At 40.9% G+C, this 25,271-nt stretch overlaps 1 protein-coding gene across 2 annotated transcripts; it reads left to right on the top strand.

Annotated features, from left to right (window-relative positions):
• Positions 1 to 16,801: 16,801 nt before the first annotated feature.
• On the top strand, positions 16,802 to 23,485 carry FCRLA (Fc receptor like A). 2 transcript variants are annotated; one of them, XM_049106842.1, is made up of 7 exons: positions 16,802 to 16,937; positions 20,006 to 20,062; positions 20,305 to 20,457; positions 21,053 to 21,157; positions 21,243 to 21,509; positions 21,974 to 22,258; positions 23,134 to 23,485. In XM_049106842.1, the coding sequence occupies exons 1-7, from the start codon at positions 16,805 to 16,807 to the stop codon at positions 23,430 to 23,432; spliced, it is 1,299 nt and encodes a 432-aa protein (XP_048962799.1). In that variant the 5' UTR covers positions 16,802 to 16,804; the 3' UTR covers positions 23,433 to 23,485. The 2 variants fall into 2 exon arrangements, with proteins under 2 accessions (XP_048962799.1, XP_025276640.1); XM_025420855.3 differs by lacking the exon at positions 21,053 to 21,157.
• Positions 23,486 to 25,271: the final 1,786 nt, after the last annotated feature.

The raw sequence follows: 25,271 nt of genomic DNA, 5'->3' as shown, positions 1-25,271 counted from the left end.
AGATTTTATTTACTTATTCATGAGAGACAGAGGGAGAGAGAGAGAGAGAGAGGCAGGGACACAGGCAGAGGGAGAAGCAGGCTCCATGCAGGGAGCCCGATGTGGGACTCGATCCTGAGTCTTCAGGATCACGCCCTGGGCTGAAAGCAGGAGCTAAACCGCTGAGCCACCCAGGGATCCCCTATTCTTGCCCATTTTTATAGTAACAATGTATACCTGTTTATAAATTACAAGAGAGCAATTCATTTCCAACAGGAAATAAAAGTTTCTATGTAAATTGTTTTACTACACTAATACTCTTTTTTTATAAAATTGAAAGGCAGATAAGCAAGAGATAATTAAGATCACCTATAAGCCTGTAAACCACAATCAACCCAACACTTAAAGCGTGCCCATCTGTGCTCCTGTCCGTAGCAATAGGTGCATGTATTTTAAAAATTGGATCATGTCATATTTTTACATGTTCATAAACACACATAAGCAGAAATTCACACTCACTGTAAGCATGTAGCTCAAATAATACGCAACTACAGGGCGTCCGGGTGGCTCAGCGATTTAGCGCCGCCTTCAGCCCAGGGTGGGATCCTGGAGACCCAGGATGGAGTCCTACATCCGGCTCCCTGCATGGAGCCTGCTTCTCCCTCTGCCTGTGTCTCTGCCTCTCTCTCTCTCTCTGTATCTCCCATGAATAAATAAATAAAATCTTAAAAAAAAAATACAGAACTACAAAGAAGTAAAAGTGAATGTTCCCTTTCACTGCCTCTGGTCTTGTTCTCCTTTGTATGGGTAACTACTGTTGAACATTTGGTGTGGATTTGGTTCTGGACTTTTTGGTATGCATCTAACACATATTTGTGGTTTTTTAAAGACCATAAGTGAGATCATATTTTACATATGGTTATGCAGTTGGTTTCTTTTGGTTAACAATATGTTATGGAGCACTTGCCATGGAATTTTTCTTCTTTTTAAGGATTGTATGGTATCCCATAGCACAAATACTCTATTTTATTTAACCAATACTTTATTTTATTTATTTTTAAGATTTTATTCACTCATTCATGAGAGTCACAGAGAGAGAGAGAGGCAGAGACACAGGGAGAGGGAGAAGCAGGCTCCATACAGGGAGCCTGACCTGGGACTCGATCCCGGGCCTCCAGGATCACGCCCTGGGCTGAAGGCGGCGCTAAACTGCTGAGCCACCCGGGCTGCCCTAACCAACACTTTAAATGTTACCAATTGGTCGGTGTTATACACAGTGCTGCAATAAACGTTTTTGGATGATATCTTTGCATGTGTGACTATTTTTTTAAGATTTTATTTATTTATTTAACACAGAGAGCACAAGCGGGGGAGGGGGTAGCAGAGGGAGAGTGAGAACCAGGCTCCCCAATGAGCATCAGGGAGTCCACACGGGGTTCGATCCCAGGATGCTGGGGTCATGACCTGAGCCAAAGGCAGGTACTTAACCAACTGAGAGACCCAGACACTGAGTCCCACGTGTGACTATTTCTGAAGGATAAATTCCTAAAGTAGAATCACTGCCTCAGAGGATACTCCCATATTTTCTCTAAAAAAGTAGCTTATGTGTCCTCCCAAAGCATATCAGAGTGCCCATTTCCTGACATCCTCGTTAATGTGGGGCACTTTAAATTTTTGCCCATTTGATTATAATGGACTCTGTTCCTGCTCCTTACCCAGCATGAATTTCCTCTGATTTTAGTAACAAAGATTGCTTTTGCTTTGGCAAAACAGCTCTACTGACCTTCTCAGTTCATGTGGGTAGGCGGGCGGAGTTCAAACCTGATTCTAGAGGAGAGCGTGCATCCAAGCTGGTCAAGCAGGTGCTGGTTCCCTGGAATTTAAATCTGGAGCAAATTAGACCATGACTGAAGGCCGGTGAAGTTCATTCATCCCAATGGTACCACTGGGGTGAGACCAACTTCCTACATCCTTGAATCTGCCCTGTTTCTCGTAGTTTCTAAGGTCTGTCAACTTCCCCTTATAGTAGATAATTTAAGTTTGATAGACTCATCCTATAATATCATAGGGGATTGATACCTTTTTGGGGGGGTAGATCTTTGACAAACTTTCGTTTCCTGTCATTATTGGTCTCATTAGGCATTTTTATCTCTTTTGGAGTCAAGTTTGAAAAATCACCCATTTTACTGCTATGTAGCTGTACACTACATTTTCTTCTATTTTTTGGTAATAATTCATGTGTCTGTATTTACATCCCCCCTCTCATACCTAGCTTTTGGGCTTGCTTTCTTCTATCAGTTAGATGATTTCAGCTGGAAATAACAGGAAAGCATGATTCAAATTGGCTTAAACAATAAGGAAACGTATTATCTCACATAACAAAAAGTCCAGAGACAGGATGTCTCCAGCACATCGGGACTCTGGGTCCAGTTTTCTGCAACTCTGTGGGCACTGCCCTTGGGCTGGAGGCAAGATGATTATAGCAGCTCTGAGTATCATACCCAAAAATCCAGAAAAAGAAATCCAGAGACAGAAAAGGACTAACTACCTCTTCTACGTGCCTCTTTCTTAAGAGTGTTGAACCTTTCTCCTGCAGTCTTGCCATATCATATATATATATGGTCAGGGCTGAGTGACATACGCATTCCTAATCAATCACTAGAAAGGAGAATCACCCACCATAACCTACTGAGCTTAATCATCCTGAGGTGGAATGATTGCTGGAGAGGCAACGCCCTTGACCACTTCATCTGTTTATCTTAATCAGACTGGCCAAAGGTTTGTCTGTTTTATTAGGCCTGTCACGGATTTTGTCTTATGGGTCAGATGTTGGCCTTTTGTTTCCTAATGCATTCTTTCTTCTACTTTAGATTAATTGCACTATTCATTTATTTCTAAACTTCTATTTACAAACAAATCCACAAAGGCTGTAACTTTTCCTCCTATTGTCATTTTGGTCACATTCATTAGATTTTTCATACGTATCCCTGTCATTGTTACTTGTTTCTAAATAATCTAGAACTTTAGTTTTACTTTCTTCCTTTCAAAAAAGGTTTTACTCATTTATTTGAGAGAGGGAGAGGGAGAAAGCGCGAATAGGGGGAGGGGCAGAGAGAGAGAGAAGAAGCAGATTCCCTGCTTAGTGGGGAGCCCATCCCAGGACTCCGAGATCATGACCCTAGCCGAAGGCAGATGCTTAATTGATTGAGCCACCCAGGTGCCCCTAGTTATTTTTTCTTCTTTTTTTTTTATTTATTTTTTTAATTAATTATTTATGATAGTCACAGAGAGAGAGAGAGAGAGAGAGAGAGAGAGAGAGAGAGAGAGAGGCAGAGACACAGGCAGAGGGAGAAGCAGGCTCCATGCACCGGGAGCCCGACGTGGGATTCGATCCCTGGTCTCCAGGATCACGCCCTGGGCCAAAGGCAGGCGCCAAACCGCTGCGCCACCCAGGGATCCCTCTTTCTTCTTAAGTTTGATATAGAAGGCTGTTTTATTTTCTTGGTTCATTTTATTCCCAAGAGGAATAAGCGTTATCTTCTTTGATGTTATTTTCCACATTCACTGCATGGTGATGTGGTCTAGTGATTTCTCTGTATGTAAATTTCTTTAAATGTGTATGTGAAGATAGTGCTTTCTTTCATTTTTATTTGTATTTATTTTATTTTATTTTATTTTGCTTTCTTTCATTTTTAAATAATTTTTAAAATATCCTGTTAAAGTAACACGTACACAATTTGAATTGTATAATAGAACTTAAGGCATATAATAAGAAATAGCTGGGATCCCTGGGTGGCTCAGCGGTTTAGTGCCTGCCTTTGGCCCAGGACGCAATCCTGGAGTCCCGGGATCGAGTCCCGCATCAGGCTCCCAGTGTGGAGCCTGCTTCTCCCTCCTGTGTCTCTGCCTCTCTCTCTCTGTCTATCATAAATAAATAAATCTTTAAAAAAGAAATAGCTGTTTTAGACCCTTTCCTTGCATCCCCTCTGTCCTATTCCCCTGGGGCAATGCTTTTCAACAATTTTAACCATGCCTTCTGTTAATTTAGCTCCATATTTCCAAATGACATAATCTGCTGGGATGCCTGAGTGGCTCAGTGGTTGAGTGTCTGCCTTTGGCTCAGGTCATGATCCAGTCCCTCATCGGGCTTCCTGCAGAGAGCCTGCTTCCCCCTCTGCCTGTGTGTCTGCCTCTCTCAATCTTTCAATCAATCAATCAATCAATCAATCAATCAGATCTTTAAAAAAAATCTGCTGCTGCTTGTTCTTGATTTTTCAATATTAGATAATATCCATTTGGGATGCCTGGGTGGCTCAGCGTTTGAGTGTCTGCCTTTGGCTCAGGGTGTGATCCCGGAGTCCTGGGATCGAGTCCCACATTGGGCTCCCTGCATGAAGCCTGCTTCTCCCTCTGCCTATGTCTCTGCCTCTCTCTCTGTGTGTCCCTCATGAATAAATAAAATATAAAAAATAAAAGATAATATCCATTTGATTTTCTACCATAGAATATGAAGACCACTCTTATCCATCATCACTCACTTCCCACTTTTCTTACCCACTGTTCCAATGCAGCTTTATCACGATTTTACAACTGTTTATTACTGAGACACATAGTGTTTTCTGATTACACTTCCTTTCCTGAACAATCTTTTCCTCTCTAGAGATAATAACTGCTTCATTTTTATCTTTGGTTAGTTGCTATGTGCCTATTATTAGCTTTTCCCAAAATTTTCAAAAACATTCTGAAGCAATTTAGTACTATTTCCCACGTGGTCAAATGCTCTGAGAAGTCTTTCAGCTTTTCTTTTTCTTTCTTTCTTCTTTCTCCACCCCCCCACCGCCCCCCATCAGCATAAGTCTCTTCTGGAATCCTCTGTTTTTCGGGCACCAATTTGGATTGTTTGATCTCTAGGCCTCCCTGCATTGCTGTTTTCCTGGGACTTCCCTGAATCTGTCTTTTGTATTAAACCTCCTTTTTCCTGAATCTTACATCTTCCTATTTCTTGGTTTATTTCCTTGCTTGGCTGAAGCACCTTTACCAGGGCATCCTGAAGAGGGGTGCTTGGGTGGTAAACCAGATGCCACTGATGCCTCATCTCATACCTACTCAACTCACCTGATTCCACTTGCACTTGCCAGCTGGTTCAATTTCCTTTGAGATTTTAACTATTGCGGTGGGAAAAATTAGTTTTCTGGAAATACCCATTCCTGTTAGGTACGAGAGAGGCCCTAAGTGTCTAATTTCTCCTCATACAGACTTTCCAGCTATCCTTTTATTTTCAAAGTCATTCCTGATCTGTATCTTCTGTTGTACCTAATTTCGCCCATTCCTGAACCTTTCTTGGGATCTTTCATGAAAAGTATCATCCTTCTTATCAGCATTTTCCTCTTTAGGGAAATAAACTCAACTTCCTGTAACTCAATTTTCTACAACAAGAGGACCAAGATTTATGGTTATCACATGACTTCATAGATATTAAACAAAATATTGTTGTTTAATGGTTGAATGCTAGAGACGTTGTGATACCTCTGTTTATCTTAATCAGACTTGTCAAAGGCCTATTTTATTTACTGGGCTTTTCACAGAATTAACTTTTGATGTTTTGTTTGTGTTCTGTCTTATACATTGTAATCTTTTCTATTTGCAATAACTTTTAGTCATAAATAATATCCCCTTTCTTAATTCTTTTTTTTTTTTTTAATGATAGTCACAGAGAGAGAGAGAGGCAGAGACACAGGCAGAGGGAGAAGCAGGCCCCATGCACCGGGAGCCCGATGTGGGACTCGATCCCGGGTCTCCAGGATGGCGACCTGGGCCAAAGGCAGGCGCCAAACCGCTGCGCCACCCAGGGATCCCCCCTTTCTTAATTCTAATACTTTTATATTTTTTAAATACCAAGGAGTATGTATATATTTAAAATTATCTAAGATATTTACCTCCCTAGTGCAGTCTCTATGTTTACTCCTGTGTCCACTAGAATTAAATCCTCCTTATTTCTCTTATTTTTGTAAAAGCACAATTTCATCAATGTTTAAACTATATAGTAAATGTCAACAAGATTATTTAAGACTTCTCATCAAACACCTTGTAACATATATTTCTATAACTACTCTTAGTCAAATAAGTTAAACCCATCAATTTATGATTTCTACATATCCAATGAAAGTCTCTGTCTTTTAATAGATCATGCTTTTGGTATCATGCCTAAGAACGCTTAGCACTAGATTCCAAAAAAAATTCTCGTGTATTTTTCTAAAAGTTTTGGGGTTTCACATTTTGGGTTTAAGTCCATAATCCATTTTGAAGATTTTTTTGTTTGTTTTTGTATTTTTATGAGATGTGAGTTTGGGTTGGGTGTTTTGTTCTTCGCCTTTGGAAAACTAATTACTTCGGTAACTTTTGATGAAAAGACTGCTTTTACTAAATTTGAGTTACTTTTTCTCCTTTCTCAAAAATCAGTTGAGTATATTTGTGTGGGTCTAATTCTTGTTCTCTATTTCATACCATTAGTCTATTTGTCTATCCCTGTACCAATACCACAGTCTTGGTTACTGCACCTATACAGTAAGTTTTGAAATCAAGTAGATTGATTTCTCCCACTTTATTCTCCTTTTCTAAAAATTATCTTAGTTCCCTTGTCTTTCTGCATACATTGTATAATAATTTTGGCTATATCTACAAAAAAATTCTTGCTAGGGTTTGGACAAGAATTGTATTAAACCTCTATGTCAGTTTGAGGAGATATGACTTCTTTGCTATGTTGAGTTTTTAAATCTGTGAACATGGCATATCTCTACATTTATTTATATTTTTAAAATTTCTTTAATCAGTGTTATGTAGTTTTCATTATATCAATCCTATACATGTTTCATTAGAGTTATGTGATTTCTTTTTAGTGATTTTAAATGGTATTGCATTTTAAATTTTAGTCAATGTGCTTATTGCCAAATATATAGAAATATAATTGAAATTCGTTTTGTTTACCTTGTATTTTGCCGACTTACTGGATACTTACTTAGTTTTGGTTTTTTGGAGATTCTTGAGATTTTCTACATATGTGATAACATTGTGTACAATTAGGGATATTTTTGTCTCTTTCTCCCCAGTTTGAAAGCTTTCTCTTTTCTTACTCTATTGAACTAGCTAGAACTTTCCACATTATGTTGAATAAGGGTGGTGAGAGCAATCATCTTTGCCTGGTTTCTTATCTCAGGGGGAGAGCATGCAATCTCTCACTAGTAAGTATGATGTTGGCTGTAGGTTTTTTGTAGATGCTTTTTATCAAGTTGAGGAAGTTCCTTTCTCAACTGCTTGCCTTTTTTAGAGTATTTCATGAATGGGTGTCGATTTTATCAAGTGCTTTTTTGCACTGATTACCATTATCATGTGACTTTCCTTCTTTAGCCTGATAATACAGTGGATAGATATTGAACCATCCTTGCATCCAGAATAAACCCTCCTTGATTATAGTATATAATTCCTTTTTTTTTTTAAAGATTTTATTTATTCATTCATGAGAGACACAGAGAGAGAGAGAGAGAGAGAAAGAGAGGCAGAGGCACAGGCAGAGAGAGAAGCAGGCTCCATGCATGGAGCCCTATGTAGGACTCAATCCCAGGTCTCCAGGATCACGTCCTGGGTTAAAGGCAGGTGCTCAACTGCTGAGCCCCCCAGGCATCCCTATATGTTAATAAATTCTATTTGCTAATATTTTGTTAAGGATTGTTGTATTTATATTTATGAGAGATACAAATCTGTGATATGTGTGTGTATGTGTGTCTTTGTGTATGTGTTAAGCCTGTACTTGTTTTGGCCCAGATATGGTCTATCTCTGAATATGTTTCATGGGCACTTAAAAATAACATGTATTCTTTTTTTAAAGATTTATTTATTCATGAGAGACACGGAGACATAGACAGAGGGAGAAGCAGGCTCCACACAAGGAGCTGGTTGTGGGACTCAATTCTAGGACTCCAAGATCACACCTGGAGTCAAAGGCAGACGCTCAACCGTGGAGCCACCCAGACATCCCGAAAATAACATGTATTCTTTGTTTGACTTTGCTATCAGGATAATACTAACTTCCTAAAATGAATTGGGATGTGTTCCCTTTTCTTCTATATTCTGAAAAGTTGTGTAGAATTGAGATTAAATAAACTTTTGGCAGAATTATCCAGGAAAACTATTTGGGCATTGAGATTTTTTTTTTTTTTTTTGGCATTGAGATATCTTTTTTTTTTAATAATTTTTTTTTAAAAGAGAGACAGAGACACAGGCAGAGGGAGAAGCAGGCTCCATGCACCAGGAGCCCGACATGGGATTTGATCCCGGGTCTCCAGGATCGCGCCCCGGGCCAAAGGCAGGCGCCAAACCGCTGCACCACCCAGGGATCCCGGTATTGAGATTTTTTTGGGGGGAGTTTTAAAATTATGAATTCAATTTCCTTTATAATTATAGGATTATTTGGGGTACTTGGATGGCTTAGTCGGTTAAGCATCTGCCTTAGCTCAGGTCATGATCTCAAGGTCCTGGGATCAAGCCCCATGTCAGGTTCTCTGCTCTTCAGGGAGTTTGCTTCTCCTCCCTCTGTGTGCTCTCTCTCTCATTCTCTCTCACTCTCTATAAAGCAAGTAAGTAAAATCATTTTTAAAAACTATAGGGTTAAAAAAAACTATAGGGTTATTCAATTATCTAATTTTGGGTGAATTGCGGTAAATTAGGCTTTTTAAAGAATTGGCTCATTTGATCTAAGTAGTAAAAAATTTTTATTGGGTATAATGGCCTTTTTAAATATAAAATTTATTTATTTATTCATGAAAGACACACAGAGAGAGGCAGAGACACAGGCAGAGGGAGAAGCAGGCTCCATGCGGGGAGCCTGATGTGGGACTCAATCCCGGGACCCCAGGATCATACCCTGGGCTGAAGGCGGTGCCAAACCGCTGAGCCACCCAGGCGTCTTTCTTAAAATTATTTGTAGTATATCCTTACTTATATTCTTTTTGATATCTGCAGTTTCTGTAGTAGTATCCTCTATTTTGTCCAGATATTGGTGATTTATATCTTCTTCCTCTCTTTTTTGTCGATCTTGCTATAGGTTTGTCAGTTTTATTAATCTTTCCGGGAAAGATTAATTTTCTCTTTTTTTAAACTTCATTGATTTTTCTGTTGTTTTTCCATCTTCAATTTTATTGTTTTTCTGCTCTTATCTTTATTATTTCCTTCTTTCTTCTTGTTCGGATTTACTTTGCTCTTCTTTCTCTAGGGAGCTTAGATCACTGGTTTAAGATTTTTCTCTTTTCTAATGTATTCAGTTAATGCTATACATTTCTCTCTCAACACTACTTTAACTATTTCCTACAAATTTTGATATGTTGTATCTTCATTTTCACTCAGTCCAGTGTATTTTTAAAAAATTTCCCCTGACTCATGGATTATTTGGAAATATGTTGCTTTTAGTTTCCAATTATTTAGAGATTTTTCTGTTCTCTTTCCCTTATTGATTTCTAGTTTGATTCCATTGTGGCTGGAAAACACATTCGGTATGATTTTAATTTTTGAAACATTGTTGAGTTCTTTTGGCCCAAGATATGGTCTATTTTAGTATATATCCTGTGGACACTTAAAAAAGAATGTATGTTCTCCTCTTATTGGGTAGGGTGTTCTATAAATATTGATTAGATCTTGTTGGTTGATGGTGTTGTAGGTTCTATATCCTTGTTGATTTTCCATCTAGTTGTTTCAACAATTATTGAGAGGAGTGTTGAAGCCTCCAACTATAATTGTGATTTTGTCAACTTTTCTATTCAATCATTTTTGCTTCACATGTTCTGCAGCTCTATTGTTTGGTATATATGCATAGGAGACATCTTTTGGTGGATTGATCATTTTATTATTGTGTAATGTCCATATAATGGTCTGTGATAATTTTCTCCACTCTTAAGTCTACTGTTGATTTTTCTAATATTTTTGTTTTTGTTTTTTAAGTTTGCATGTTTGTTTTAGTAATCTCTATACCCAACATGGGGCTCAAACTCATGACCCTGAGAGGAAGAGTCTGACTGAGCCAGCCACGTGCCCATTTTCTAAGGCTTTTGTGAGTGGTGGTGGCTGTTAGTGTTTTCTTTTGATGTTGCTGACGTAGAACATTTATTGTCTAAATGTTTTCAATCATGCTAAACTGTCCCTTTTCCAGTCCTTCGGTTGAAGAGAGCAGGCTTTTGCTGGGGACTTCTTTTTTTCTGTGCCACTGCATTTCTGGGTTGCTAGCTTTTTCAGCTCCAAGTCTGGGATATATAAAGCAAAAAGAAAACTCAGAGAATTTACCATCACTTGTTCCTTGTTCTAAGATCCCTAGCTGATTTACCTTCTTCTTTACATTTTTAAGGGTTTTATTTTTATATGTAATGTCCAGAATTTTTAGTTGTATTTGGTAGGAGAAATAAGGAAGAATATCTTTCCTCCACATTCCCTACTCCAGACATCTAGAGTTTTAGATATATTTTTTAGAGTCTTATTATTTTGTAAAAGATTTTATTTATGAGAGACACATAGAGAGAAGCAGAGACATAGGCAGAGGGAGAAGCAGTCTCCCTGTGGGAAGCCCGAATTGGGAGTTGATTCCAGGACCCGGGAGAACAGCCTGAGCGGAAGGCAGACACTCAACCACTGAACCACCCAGGTGCCCCTAGAGCTTTATATTTTTGTTTGTTTGTTTGTGAGGGTTTGTCTTGTTTTGTTTTTAAGTAGGTTTCATGCCCACCATACAGGGCCCGAACTCACTATCTGAGCTGAAATCAAGAATTGGACACCCAACTGACTGAGCCACCCAAATGCCCCTAGAGCTTTATGTTTTTAATATACATATTTAAACTTATATTTTCTACCAGTACATAAAATTAATCATAGTCTATGTTTTCCCCCTGAGGTTGTTGGGTGAGGGGAACACCTAAAAAAAAAAACCAAAAACAAAACCCAAAAAACCAAAATATCAATAGGAAAAGTGTCTAGGTAGAAGAATTGCAAATGATTTTTATTTCTTTATTTGCTATTTCTGTATTGTTGCAAAAAACATTTGGAAGCTTTATGTTCTATGTGCCTTATGTTGTTATATTAAGTCAAATCTTATTCGTTTCTGCCAGTAAAAATAGTTTTATAAGCCCTCTTTTTGCATACAGTGATAACTAATAAAATTGTAGGCTCTAAACTTAAAAATGGTTACAGTTATAACCAGTAAACTGCAGGCTCTTTGTAACTAATAAAATGAGTCTTGAAAGAGATGAAAGACGTGTCCCTTCTCTTCTGAATCAACAGAGGGAGCATTATCCTTCTGCATCATAAAGCTGGCCCAAAGAATCCAATTTGATAGGGTGTTAAAGACTTTTATGAGAGTATCAATCTTGTTTTCTTGAGCAAAACAGAGACTTGTGTGACTATTCATAATTATTTACCAACTTGTTATATTAATCTGTTTTTGGAAGTAAAACTTGACTAAACGGGCCTTGTAGAAGAATTTCTTTTAAAATTGCCATGTTGGGGTGCCTGAGTTGGCTCTGTTGGTCTCTTCTGCCTTCAGTTCAGGTCATGATCCCTGGGTCTTCAGATGGAGCCCCCCACGTCGGACTCCCTGCTCAGGGGGGAGTCTGCTTCTATCTCTGCTTCTCCCTGCCTCCCCGCTTGTGCTCTTTCTCTCTTGCACTCTTTCAAATAAATAAAAATCTTTTTAAAAAATTGCCATGTTCAATGAGGATCACCTTCAAAAAGAAATCCATATTTCTGTTTGCTTATCTTATTTTAGAATTTGTTGTCTGGGCAATACTGGTGTAATGGACATCTCTGTAGTCCTGCACAGAATGAATACTTGTAAAATTACTCTGTCAAATAAGCAGTTACTAACACTTTCACGTTTTCATTCATGTATGTTGGGGCAGGGGGAAGCTTGTGGTTCTGCTAGGTAGTCTACTTCAACAAAGAAACTGAGAGACGCATTTCACTTAATTAACAAATTACATGAAGCAATACACTGAGCAGCCGAGAGCTGAAGGTTGTGCTCTGTGCTGACAGGCCCATATAAAGCAGCAAAGAGAAGGGAGATAGAGGGTCATCGTGGGTCCCAGCAGGAGAATGTCTGTCTTTGTGATGTATCTCTTGCCAGCCCAGAATTACTCTGCTTTGCTGGATGAATCTGCAGACCCACCACAAAAAGAATAAAAAAAAATTTTTTTTAATTGTCTGTGGCCCAAGAGCCTCAACTAGAATTAATTTCTCAAGGAGAAAAAGCTCAGGGCACTATCCTCTGCGGAATAGCCTTAACTCTTTAATTTGCTGCCAGCAGTCAAGTTAAAGGAAAGGCTCGGGGCACTATCTTCCAGGAAAATGTTCATTTTCCTTATGAAAACAAGAGCCACCTGGCAGCTGAGCGAGTTTCTCATACTTCTAGTGTCTTGGGGGTGTATGCTTTCTGAATATATGTTCTAAACTCTGTGCATGAAAAGCCTGCATCTAAGTCATGTCAATTCATATTTGGCTTGTCTGGACACTTCCAGCTTCTACTGGAGCAATCTGAAACTAGATCTGAGTGTACTCTTTCTTTTTCCTCTCCTGTGTCTCTCTCTTCTTCTCTTCCTGCTTTTTTCCCTCCTTCCTCCCCTTTCCCCCACACTTCTTTCTCTCTCTCCTTTTCTCCCTCCCTCCCTTTATTCCTTTTGTCTTTTTTTTGGAAGAAATGAACAAGCAACTAAAAGTCTCCTACACTGTTAGTGGGCATGCAAAATGGTTCAATGACTTTGAAAAGACAGTGTGACAACTTCTTAAGTAGTTAAACATAATAGATTTAAAACTATAAAACTCTTTTTAAAAATAGGGCAAAAGTTTCATGGATTGAATTTAGCGTTGGTTTCTTGGATATGTTACTAAAGGTACAGGCAAAGAAAAATAGAAAAATGGGACTTTATAAACATTTAATATTGTGTGCATCAAAAGACAATATCAACATAGTGAAAAGAAGACCCACGGAATGACTGAGAACACTTGCTAATCATAAATCTGGTAAGGGATTCAGGTCCAGAACACATAGAGAACTCCTAAAACTCAATGACAAAAAAAAAATCAAATTTTAAAATGGGCAAATAATTTGAATAGACATTTTTCTAAAGGAGACAAACAAATGACCAATAAACACATAAAAAGATATTCAACATCACTAATCATTAGGGAAATGCAAATCAGAACTATAATGAGATACTATCTTATACCCATTAGGACAGCTACTAGTAGAAAAATCTAGAAAATGACAAATATTGTTGAGGATGTGGAGCAATTAGAACCCTTGTACACTGCTGGTCAGAATGTAAAATAGTACAACTGCTGCAGAAAATGTATGGTGCTTCCTCAGAAAACTAAAAATAGCACTATATGTTCCAGAAGTTCCACTTGAGGGTATATACCCAAAAGAATTGAAAGCAAGGTCTCAAAGAGATATTTGCACACCCATGTACTTAGCAGCATTATTCACAGTAGCTAAATTGTAGAAGCAACCTAGTTGTCCATCAATAGATAAGGAAAATGTGGTATATACATACAGCGGAATATTTATTATTCAACTTTATTATTTTTAAAATATTTTACTTATTTATTCATGAGAGACACAGAAAGAGAGAGAGGCAGAGATACAGGGAGAGAGAGAAGCAGGCTCCCTGCGGGGAGCTCCATGCAGGAATAGATCCCAGGACCCCGGGATCACGCCCTAAGCCAAAGGCAGATGCTCAACCACTGAGCCACCCAGGCATCCTATTATTCAACTTTAGAAAGGAAGGACATTCTGACATAAGCTTCAACATGGATGCATCTTAAAGACAGTGAACTAAGTGAACGAAGCTAGTCCCAAGGAAAAAATACTTTATGCTTCTACTTATCTGAGGTACCGAGGGTAGTCAAAATTATAGAGATAGAAGGTAGAATGGTGGTTGCCTTTCTACTGGAGAAAATTAAGAGTTCTTGTTTAATGGGGACAGAGTTTCAGTTTCATAAGATGAAAGAGTTTATGCAGATGGATGGTGGTGATGGTGGCACAATATTATGAATGTACACTTAAAATGGTTAAGATGGTTGACTTTATATTACATGTTTTTATGATAATAAAAATTATGGAAATACACATATAGTACACATTTACATAAAAAATAAAAATAAAAAAGTTAAATATACACCTACACCTCTAGGTGTAGGAGCCGGCCAATCTACTCTGAGTTGCTCAATAAAATGAGCAACTAATAAAATAAAAATGAGAGCTAATAAGTCCTGGGGATGTAACTACAGCATGGAGGCTCTAGTTGATAATGCTGGATTGTATATTTGAAAGTTGCTAAGAGAGTAGATCTTAAAAATTCTCATCACAAGAAAAAAAAAATGTGTAACTATGTGTGGTGATGGAAGTTAATTAGACCTGTGGTGGTCATTCTGTGGTAGATACAAGTATTGAATAATTATGTTGTACATCTGAGACTAATATATGATATAATATGTATTATACATGTAAAAAATACAAAATTATTACAACTATAAAATAAAGGGGGCAATAAAAAGAAGATCAAGGGTATGGATGATTATCATGGGGAAGGAAGAGAATGTAATCAGAAGGAACCCACACCATACTTCCAGGATAATGGTATTATTCTATTTCTTCAACTGGGTGGGAGGGCACATAATTGCATATTGCACCATTCTTCTTTTTTTTTAAAGATTTTATTTATTTATTCATGAGAGACACACAGAGAGAGGCAGAGACATAGGCAGAGGGAGAACAGGCTTCCTGTGGGGAGCCCGATGCGGGACTCGATCCCAGGACCCTGGGATCACGACCTGAGCCGAAGGCAGACGCCCAACCACTGAGCTACCCAGGTGTCCCACAGCATTATTCTTTAAACCTTCACATCTTTTGTATATATCTTTATTAACTCAATCAAAAACAAAGAAAAAGTGAGCATCAGCCCACTAGTGACAAGCCAGGTATAGCTGAGAATGGCAACAGCCCAACTGGTGTTGGGATGGAATGAGGCAGGGACTTGCCCCAACTCTCCATGAGAATTCTGGGATGATCCTGATGGCAGAGCCAACTCCATGAACTGGATTTCAGTCTTCATAAGCACATACTAAGCAAACAGCATTGTCTTGTTCTTCTACTCTAAATAGTTCGTTGATCAGGCTTCAAGTGAATAAAATCTCCCAGAGGCCTTAGTAGGAATTTAGATGTGAAGATGATGATAGTTTCACCCCACCCTACACGTTCAGAGGCCTTCTTGCCTCTGAGATCTTGTGAGTTGATGCAGATGGTACAGAGGGTCTCTAATCAGGTATGACAGTGTGGTAAGGGCAGTTAAAGGGAAGGGGTGCATAAGAAGGGAAAGATTTTTGTGGTTGGCTTAGCAGACCCTTAAAGACCTATTCAACCCTGAGACTCTGTTCTAGGGAGTGTTAGGAGTGGAGGCCCATGTAAACACATTTTCTTGATTTTTATCAAGTCCGGCCAAGAATTTTCTTCCTCTTCTGAGGCTGCTGGGTTGGTCTTTCACATTGCATCAGCTGCAAGACTTACTGCCTCACTGACTCTCCCCACACCCATATTCAACCCCCACTGGATTCCCTGGGGCCACCTGCACAAAAATATATGTCTCTCAGATAATGGAAAATTTATTCTAAAAGCTTATTTTAGATTGAGAAATATCCGTTCTTTCATGCCCGTGTTGCTAATATGTCTGCTCTGACCTGTGGTTTTTGCACAGCTGAAGGGTCATGCTGGCCCTCCCTCTGCCTTCAAGAGGGACTGCTTTCTCCCATTTCTCATAATCTGTTTCATCTCGTGGTGGGTGTTATAATGGGGAGGGGTAGGGAGTGTGGTCCCTGTGACAGAGGCATGAGCCCTGCCACTAAGGAGGCCTTGATCAAACAGCAAACATTCAGAGGCAAGGACAATGGTCCCCATGAAGCTACCTGGAGCTGAAGAGAGATGCTATAGCCTCCATTATGCCCTTATTCCTGAGTCTCCTTAGGTTTCTCTAGCTATCAGATGCTGTCTCTAATTTCCTCAGGATCAGTGGCTCAAGCTTTGGCCCTGAGCCTGAGCCCTGGATTTATGGCTGAGTCCTCTGGAAGTCAATTTTCTTCTTTCCTCTCCTCTTTCCCAGGGGACTCTCTCTGCCTCATACTCAGATATCCTCTGAGACTGAATAGCCTTAATCTTGCTGCAGAAACAAAGAGCTGAGACATGAGTCTAGAGAAATTTGCGTACAGATTCGTGTGGGCTTTGGGTGGTTGGAGCCGACAAGGGACTAATCTGATTACTAATTTAATTATTTATGTTTATGCCATTACCAACCTGCTTCCCTCTCTGACAGTATGGTCACTAGAAACATGGAAGCCTTGGAGCAGGATAAGGCAGGACATGTGAATTCTCATCACTGCTCTTCCAGTGAATTTCTGTGTTGCCCTCAAGCAATTCCTGCCTCTTGTCCCCAGCAGCTTTACCAGTGAAATGAAAGGTACATTAAGATGTAAAGGTAGTTGCACTAACCTTTCCCAGAGTGTCATGAAGGCCAGAAGCTGTATCAGACAATTATGTGCTTTGGAAGGTCTCTGAGCATTACGGGGGAGATCTTGAACAATTGAGAGTATTCCTGTATTACTTACAACCCTAAGGATGTAGATGATGCTGGGGCCAATCTAGTCAAATATGAATGATGAAAGCCAATCACAAAGTTGAAAATAGGCTCCAGATGCAAGGAGATGAGACAGTTAGATTTACTTCCTCTTTTCTAATTTGAGAGGTTTCATGTTGAAGAAAATCAGTGTGTTAGAGGCTGCAGGAGACCTAAACACAGTCACCATGAGGCTGGGTTGTGTCCTCACAGCTGGGGTCCTCTACTTTTCTCCTACTGTGCTCTGGGCAGCCCAGATGCTACTAGGTAAGTGATACATTTGAACATTGGTGTGGGAATGGAGATATGCCTGACTTTGATCAATGGAAAGATACGTGGACTGACTTTGGCCCAAAGAAGCAATGTTCAGGTGGGAAATGAAGGGTAGATATTTGAAAACGTGGTATGCTGGATTGAATGGCTCTTTCTGAATATAAAAATCTTCAAGATTTTCCATTCTCAAAGCCCCCTTGACTATGATGCCCCATTTAGCTACCATCTCAACTCTTTTCCTTCCTTTTCTCAGATTTCTTGAAAGAGTAGTTGGTACCACCTACTTTGTCCACTTCCCCACTTCTCACTCATACCTCAGCGCACCCAGTCTGGCTTCCAACAGAATCAGTTTTGCCCAGGGTGTAATGATCAACTATGCCATTACCCACCCTTTAGTTCTTCTGCTGCTGGATTTTTCTGCTGCATTGGGCAGTGTTGGTCACTTATTCTTTCTTGGCATTCTTTGCTTGCCTGAGTTCTATGCCATTTTCTCCTTGCACTCTATGTTCCCGTCTTTGTCCCTTTGATGGCTTCTGTTATCTTCCCCTTAAAGATTTGTGTTTTCTATTGTTGTTATTCCTGCCTCCTTACTCTTCTTTCTTTACCCAATCTCCTTAGTGAGTTCATGTATCTGCATAATTTTTACCTCTACAACTATTACTTAAGAGTTCCAAGTCAAATCTCCAACCTTAATTGTGCTTTTTAGCTTCATAGTTGAAGATCCAACTTTGCACAGGACATATATCTGCAAGTTTCACAGGTATCTCAGCACAAAACTGAATTCATCTGTCCCCTTGGTCCCTACATCTCCTAATTTCATCTTTCACTGTGTCTGATCTCACTTCATGGCATCCACCCAGGCATCCAGGCCAAAAACTTGGAAGAAAACCTAGACTCCTTCCTCTCCCTCCCCTGGATATGATTCATTAGCAAGTTTGGCAAAATGTAACTTCTAGACTGTTCTTAGAGACAGTCCCTTCCTTGAGACAGAACTAATAGTGTATGCTAGGAAAAGCTCTCATCATTGTCGACTTTGGATAGTCCGATAATTTCTTAACTAACCTCCGTGTCTCAGTCTTGTGCCCTTGAAATCGATTCTGCACTCTGCAGCTGGTGCACACAAGGCACACCATAGCCTGGTTTCTACTTAACCTCTGCAGCCTCTGCTTTTACCTTGCAAGCCCTGCAAATTATGTTGTAATAAACCCCACCCTGCTTGTATTTATCCATTCACACACCAGGTTCTTTTTTTTTAATTTTTTAAAATTTTTATTTATTTATGATAGTCACAGAGAGAGAGAGAGAGAGAGAGGCAGAGACATAGGCAGAGGGAGAAGCAGGCTCCATGCACCGGGAGCCCGATGTGGGATTCGATTCCGGGTCTCCAGGATCGCGCCCTGGGCCAAAGGCAGGCGCCAAACCGCTGTGCCACCCAGGGATCCCCACACACCAGGTTCTTACCTATCTCTAAGCTTCACTCATACCGCTACCTCTGCTTGAAATGAGCTTTCTCCATGGGCCCCATTTCCTCCTACTCACAAACTTTTAGGCATCCCTAAAGATTCCATATAGGTGACATCTTCACCAGGGAAGCTTCTTTGAAAGATTCCCTTTCTTTCTGCCCCAATGGTTGCCTGTCATACATCTTTGTTATTATTTTACTCCTCATGCTGAAATAATCTCCTCATATGGGTGTGCCATCCACTAAACTGAGTTATTTGTAGACAGGGACAATGCTTGTTTTTGTTTTTGTTTTTTAACCTTGTCATATTTATGTTTAATTCTTTAGCATCTGCATTATCCTTGTGCAAAAATGTTGTTGAATCATTTTACTGAACTCATAGAGACAGGACTTGGTGACTGTGTGAAGATACAGCACTGGTATTATGGCAAGAACTCCTTTTCTATTAACTAGCTGTATGTCACCTGGAAAATTCACTTTTTATATCTCTAATTCCATTTTCTTATTCATAAAATGAGACTAACACCTACCATGTAATTGAGTGAAAGTGCCTGGCAACTCACAAGCTCATTTTCAAAAAGGAGTGGAAGCTGAGTCCAGTTGAATAATAGCAGAGGAACTGAAAAAGGTAGCAGCAGTAGTGGTGAAGGGAGCTGAGGGAGGATCTAAAGAAAACACCTGGTACTGATATAATGAGAATTAGGAAGTGGAAAGAGGCCTTGCTTGGGGAAGTTACAGAGTTTTGGGCCTTTGGGAATGGAAAGGAACAAAGGCAAGTGGGTCGGGAAAGAATGGAGTGAAGAATTGAGGATATGTGAATGGCCATGGGGCCAAAAGAAGGGGAGAGGGATTGAGGGACAAGAAGCAGTCATGAAGATGGGAAAAATGGGAATTATCTTGCCTGGGTCAACGATGGAGCTAAGTGATAGGTTGAGGAGATACATTGAAAAATCCTTAACTCTAAGTTTTAACCTGGAAGCAAAGAAAGAATTGTTCCATAGTTACCATTACAGACTGGGAGCAGAGGTTTGGAGTAGAGAAAAGGACATAGGAAGGGCTCTATTGTTGCCATGGAAAATTCAAGGGACAGAGGACGTCAAGGTAGAGAAGGCTGAAAAAATGAAGACTGGAAAGAAGGAGAAAGGAAGGAGGAGACACTGCTAGGTACTGAAAGCTAATTGGTAGATAATATATTCATGGATGAAGAACAAAGGGAATTTTGAGAAAATGAAAATGTGGAAGAAACCTTCCAAGGAAGATCTGAGACCTGCAGTTGATCAAGTCTATAAACAGTGAAGTAAAAAGAACACTGATTTTGGATTCAGACATAATTTCTTTTCTTGCTCTGTTCCCTACTTTTTTTTTTCAAATTTTGGGTAAGTTAATGAACTATTCTAAGCCTGTTTCTCTAAGACTTATAAAATTGGGGGTGAAATTACATACCTAGAAGTCTTGTCAAGATTAGGTAAAATAATGCATAAAAGTGTCCAGCAGTGTGTGGTACGTGTTAAACACCCAGTGGAAAAAAAAAATAAACACCCAGTGAGTGTTAAAATCTGATCATCTCCCTTCCCCTTTTATCCTACGCCTGCCTGCTCAGGGGTCATCATTGCCTTAGGCCTCTGGTTTCCTGCACCAGCAGCTGGATGTCATGCTGGTGAGTTCACATTCTGCCATTGTCTCCCCACCCTCTTCCCCAAACCACGTCCATTCCCTGAGAGCACCTGAAAGCCAGCGGATCAAGTTACAAGTCAATAGACCCATGTGGGTTTTGGAGTCTCCCCTTCTCACTCTACAAAGGATGATTCTCCTGGAGATTCCCTGGTGGAGGGCAATTTTCTGTCTTCTTCCTTCAAGTCACAGCTTTGTTTTCTGCTTCTCAAACCATGCCCTGCTCAGCCGCCCCTTTTGAGACGCTGCAATGTGAAGGACCTGTCAGCACCCAGGACAGCAGCTGCGATACCCAGGAGGACTTGATGGGCCCAAGGGAAGTTGACTTCCAGGTCAAGGGCTACACTTTCAGTAAACCCTTCCATCTGATTGTGTCTTACGGTGAGGTCTCGGGAAGGACTGACTAGTGCAGACCTTCTCTTTTTCCCATTTCCCAAACCTGCTCTTTCAGCCTACTAGCCCAGTCACAAAGTTGCCCCCAGTAAATTGGCTGTGGGATGAGGTACGGTAGCCCTGCCTTATCCATGAAGGATATGTTCCAAAACCCCCAGTGGATGCCTGAAACTGCAGATTGTACCAAAGTCTTAATATACTAAGTTTTCCCTATACACATGTACCTATGATAAAATATAAATTAGGCACAGTAAGAGATCAGTAAGAGATGAACAACAATATCTAATAATACAATAGTTATCACAATATACTGTGGTAAAAGTTATGTGAGTGCTCTCTCCCTCCCTCAAAATACCTTATTGTACTAATATGTAACTATCTGGTGATGATGTGAGATGATAAAATGCTTACCTGATAAAATAAGTGAGGGGACTGACAGAAGCACTGTGAGGCAGTGTTAGGCTACTACTGATCTTCTGATGATATATCAGAAGGGGGATCATTTGCTTCTGGACTGCAGTTGACCATGGAAAGCAAAACTGTGGATAAAGAGGGATTTCTGTACCTTCTTCCCTATATTCAGGGAAGCCTCACAAAAGCCCTACAAAAATTCACTCACTCTTTGGCCCTAGAGAAGTTGTTCCAATTCCCAACCAGGGGCGAGAATTGTGTGGACCCTCAGAGAAAGGTGAGAGGGCAGTCTGTGCGAGTAGCACTGGGGGAACTCCCAAGGGAGGCAGTGGGTCACACTCAACTCTTGCTTTGGGCCACAGACTGGCTGATCCTCCAAGGTCCAGTCAGCCCTATATTTGAAGGAGACCCACTGACTCTACGGTGCCAGGCCTGGCAAGACTGGCCACTGGCCCAAGTGACCTTCTACCGAGATGGCTCAGCAATGGGTCCCCCTGGACCTAATAGGGAATTCTCCATTGCGGTGGTGCAAGAGACTGACAGCGGGCACTATCACTGCAGCGGCATCTTGAGGAGCCCTGGTCCTGGGAGCCCAGAAACAGCATCTTCCGTGGCTATCAAGATCCAAGGTGAGCGCTGGAGGGAGTGTGGTTGTTGGCAGAGGCAGGTGGGGAGACACAGAGAGACCAAGACTGTCTCTCAATAAAGGTGACAAGATCACTGAAGGCTAAGAGACAGGTTGCTGGCAAATGCTTGGGCTTCAGGAGGAGCAGCATCTCCGCATTGCATTCTCAAGTCTTCGAGTCCTCTCCAAGTTCCGTGTGCTTCCCACACTTCCATCCCCCAGATCCACGCTTCCCAATGTTCACTGATTGGGTATCTGGACTCTTGTAAGATTTGCCCACCTCTGAGTCTTTCCTAATATTGTCTAGTTAAAGAGAGAGAAGATTTGGAAGTTTCAATGCAGCTTTGCTAAGACTGCTCATTCTTAATGGGAATGGGGGAGGAAAGTGCGACCAGATACTTTGCCTGGCATGGGTCCACCTGAATGTAGGATGGCTGAGCTCTTCTTTCTCACTTATCTCTCCCCCAGAACTGTTTCCAGCCCCACTTCTCAGAGCCACCCCCTCTGCTGAGCCCCGAGAGGGGGACCCGGTGACCTTGAGCTGTCAGACAAAGCTGCCCCTGCAGAGATCAACCACCCGCCTCTTCTTCTCCTTCTACAAGGACAGCAGGACAGTGCGCAGCAGGGGCCTCTCCCCGGAATTCCAGATCCCCACAGCTTCAAAGGCGCACTCTGGGTCTTACTGGTGTGAAGCAGCCACTGAGGACAACCAAGTTTGGAAACAGAGCTCCAAGCTGGAGATCCGGGTGCAGAGTAAGTTAGTGTGGATTTGTCTGGCTTGTGTGAAAAGTGAGGGAAAGGATTGTACCTGTGAGCTGGGATTTGGTATGAACAGGTTAAGTTAGGACACAGAGGAGGAGGGAACAATAAACCAGAGTCCCCGGGGAGGGAAAAGAGCACAGTTATGGAACTTCTCCCTCGGACCACAGTGCACACCTCACCAAACCAAAACCTGAGCCAGCTCCACAGCTGCTGCCCCATAGACCCTATGCTCCCTACATGAATGCTGGACATCTGCAGGAATATAGTATCTAGAATGAAGGTGAGGTAGTCGGGAGTTTATATTCAATTCTCAATTAAAAAGGCTGCACTTGACCTGAAATAATATATCCAGAGGGGGTGGTAACCCTAATGAGGGGGCTTGAGATCATGTCATAAGAAAAATAATAGGAGGTGATTTTGAAGATGAGGTGATACAAGGAGCCAGTGGAGGTGTTCTTGAAACACTGAAGGCTGGAACAAAGATGAGGAATTGCACTAATGTCATATACAGTAAAGAGGTTGACCTAGGACCACTGACCACCTCCACACTGTAGGGAATTAGGTTCTGCCTTTATAGAGGAAGAATTGGCTAATATCTATAGCCCTGTAATGATGAAGCCTCATCACTGAAGATTTTCAAACTGAGGTAGCCAAGCTTCAGATTCAAATTTTGATCTTGAGGGAGTCCTTAAACCTCTGCTGGCATTGGACCCCACAGCCACTTTCAGAAAACAAGAAAGACAGGTTAGGGCCAGAGTTAGGCTTCACCCTTATCTGTACCATGAATATGAGGCTAGGACCATAGTATGAGGCTAGGGCCAGAGTCAGACTTCGGTCTTATATGTTCCTCTTATCCCATAATGCAGGTCCCTCCAGCTCTACTTCGTCCCGCACCTTGAATCCAGCTCCTCAGAAGTCACCTGTTCCAGAATCTACTCCAACAGCATTCCCTGGACCTCAGCCTCCACTGTCCACCCCTTCTAAGAACCCAGGCTTCTCCTCTCCTCTACAGGTGCCAGACCCCCATCTGTATCACCAGATGGGCATTCTTCTCAAGCAAATGCAGGATATGAGAGCTCTCCTTGGTCACCTGGTCATGGAGCTGAGGGACCTATCTGTCCGCCTGAAGCTTGAGACCATAAAGGGTCCTGTTGAATACGAGTAAATAATTCATCTGCAGTATTGCTCAAGTACTCTGAATAAATTCAGCTTTTTCTACTTTTGCTCTTTCTGTCCTATACATACACATAAATAGTCTTACAAATTGCCCAGTATTTTGTTAGAGTAACAGAGATAGGTGAGTATAAATAAATTTGCACAAAGTGATCCTCAGAATTTAGCTATAATTACATATTCTCTCATAACATGACGTAACAATCCTGCTCCCTCTAGACCAGCTGTTGCCTTCTTTTGCCCAGGCCAGAATCTGGCGACTAAAAGAAAATCAATGAGATGCACTTAATGCAGCAGTCTCAACTGGAGGCAATCCCCCACCCCCACCAAAGGGGACATTTGACAATGTCTAAAGACATTTTGGGGAGTGGGGCTACTGGCATCTAGTGAGTAGAAGCCAAGAATGCTGCTAAATATCAGGTAACACACTGGACAGCCCCCACAACAAAGGATTATCTTGTCCAATATGTCAATAGTGCCAAGATTAAGAAACTTCAACCTTGTGGAAGCTAGGTGTTAGGCTCTAGGGTGGACCTTTGTTTCTTCTTCTTGCTGCCTCCTCCAGCATCATTCAGCAAATATTAATTACATGCTGGTATTTCGTTGCCTCTACTACATACCAAGGTTTGTTCTATGTTAAGGAGGCTCATAAAATAGTGTCTCTGTCTATAGAGGGTTTAAACTTTGTGATAGAGGAAGAGTAATACCCTTTCCCATAAAATAATAAAAGCGGGATATGTAAAAATTTCCCACAGGATCCGATTAGACTCAGACATATGTGATCAAGCATAACATTGCCAAAACAGCAATTTTTTATTTTATTATGTCTCTGAAGCATTTTTCTTTAAAAATATACATAAGTCGGGGCAGCCCGGGTGGCTCAGTGGTTTAGCGCTGCCTCCAGCCCAGGGCCTGATCCTGTGGCCCCGGGATCGAGTCTCGCCTCGGGCTCCCTGCATGGAGCCTGCTTCTCTCTCTGCCTCTCTCTGTCTCTCTCATGAATAAATAAATAAAATATTTTAAAAATATATACATAAATCTATTTTGGTACCAGAATAATACTTTTTTCTACATTTGGACTGCTATTGTACATTCACAGCCAATGAAAGCTTGAGAGACTCTACAGTAGACCTTTGGTCAATGAGTTAGCACTCGTTTTAGCTCAGCCAATGAGCATTCTATCATGTTATTCTAACATCCTAAATCACGTGGTATGATATTTTCCACCATATTCTTTCTTTGTGCCATTTATTCTGTGCAATATTGAGTCACAGTAATTTATAAAAAATGCACATGTGATCACTTCAGACATGCCACAAAGAAACAAAGGAATAAAATCATGCTGGATATTAAAATTTGAGTTTTTAAAAAGGATTTTATTTATTTATTCATGAGAGACACACAGAGAGAGGCAGAGGCACAGGCAGAGGGAGAAGTAGGCTCCATGCAGGGAGCCCAATGCAGAACTCGATCCCAGGACTCCAGGATCATTCCCTGAGCCAAAGGCAGATGCTTAATCGCTGAGCCACCCAGGCGTCCCTAACACTTGAGTTTCTTGATAGTTCCCATCATTCTCTAAAAGGTGAGTTTTATGGTAGTTCCTAACACCTTCAAGGGGAAGGACCAGGAGGCAGTTGGGAATTAGTAAGAGCCTGTAAACATCTTTGCAGCCTGGGAGGATTTAACTCACAACGGTGTGAATAGGAGTTGCAAGAAATGATGACCAGAGGTATTTCATGACTTTGGTGGATTTGAAAACACAGAAGCTCAATTGCTAGAGGACTATTCTGGATATACTTCTTATACCGTGTTACAGCCATGCCACATGGAG

This window comes from Canis lupus, chromosome 38 (genome assembly GCF_003254725.2).
Source record: "Canis lupus dingo isolate Sandy chromosome 38, ASM325472v2, whole genome shotgun sequence".
Lineage (NCBI taxonomy): Eukaryota > Metazoa > Chordata > Mammalia > Carnivora > Canidae > Canis > Canis lupus.
The sequence above is the reverse complement of the archived record's forward strand: the minus strand, read 5'-3'. Positions and strand labels throughout refer to the sequence as shown.

Bases quoted from the DNA above. Each gene is read 5' to 3' on its own strand.
- FCRLA (XM_049106842.1), top strand. From the start codon at position 16,805: ATGTTGAAGAAAATCAGTGTGTTAGAGGCTGCAGGAGACCTAAACACA. The intron at 20,458-21,052 runs GTGAGGTCTCGG...CCCTATATTCAG, and splicing joins CCATCTGATTGTGTCTTACG to GGAAGCCTCACAAAAGCCCT. The intron at 22,259-23,133 runs GTAAGTTAGTGT...CCCATAATGCAG, and splicing joins GCTGGAGATCCGGGTGCAGA to GTCCCTCCAGCTCTACTTCG.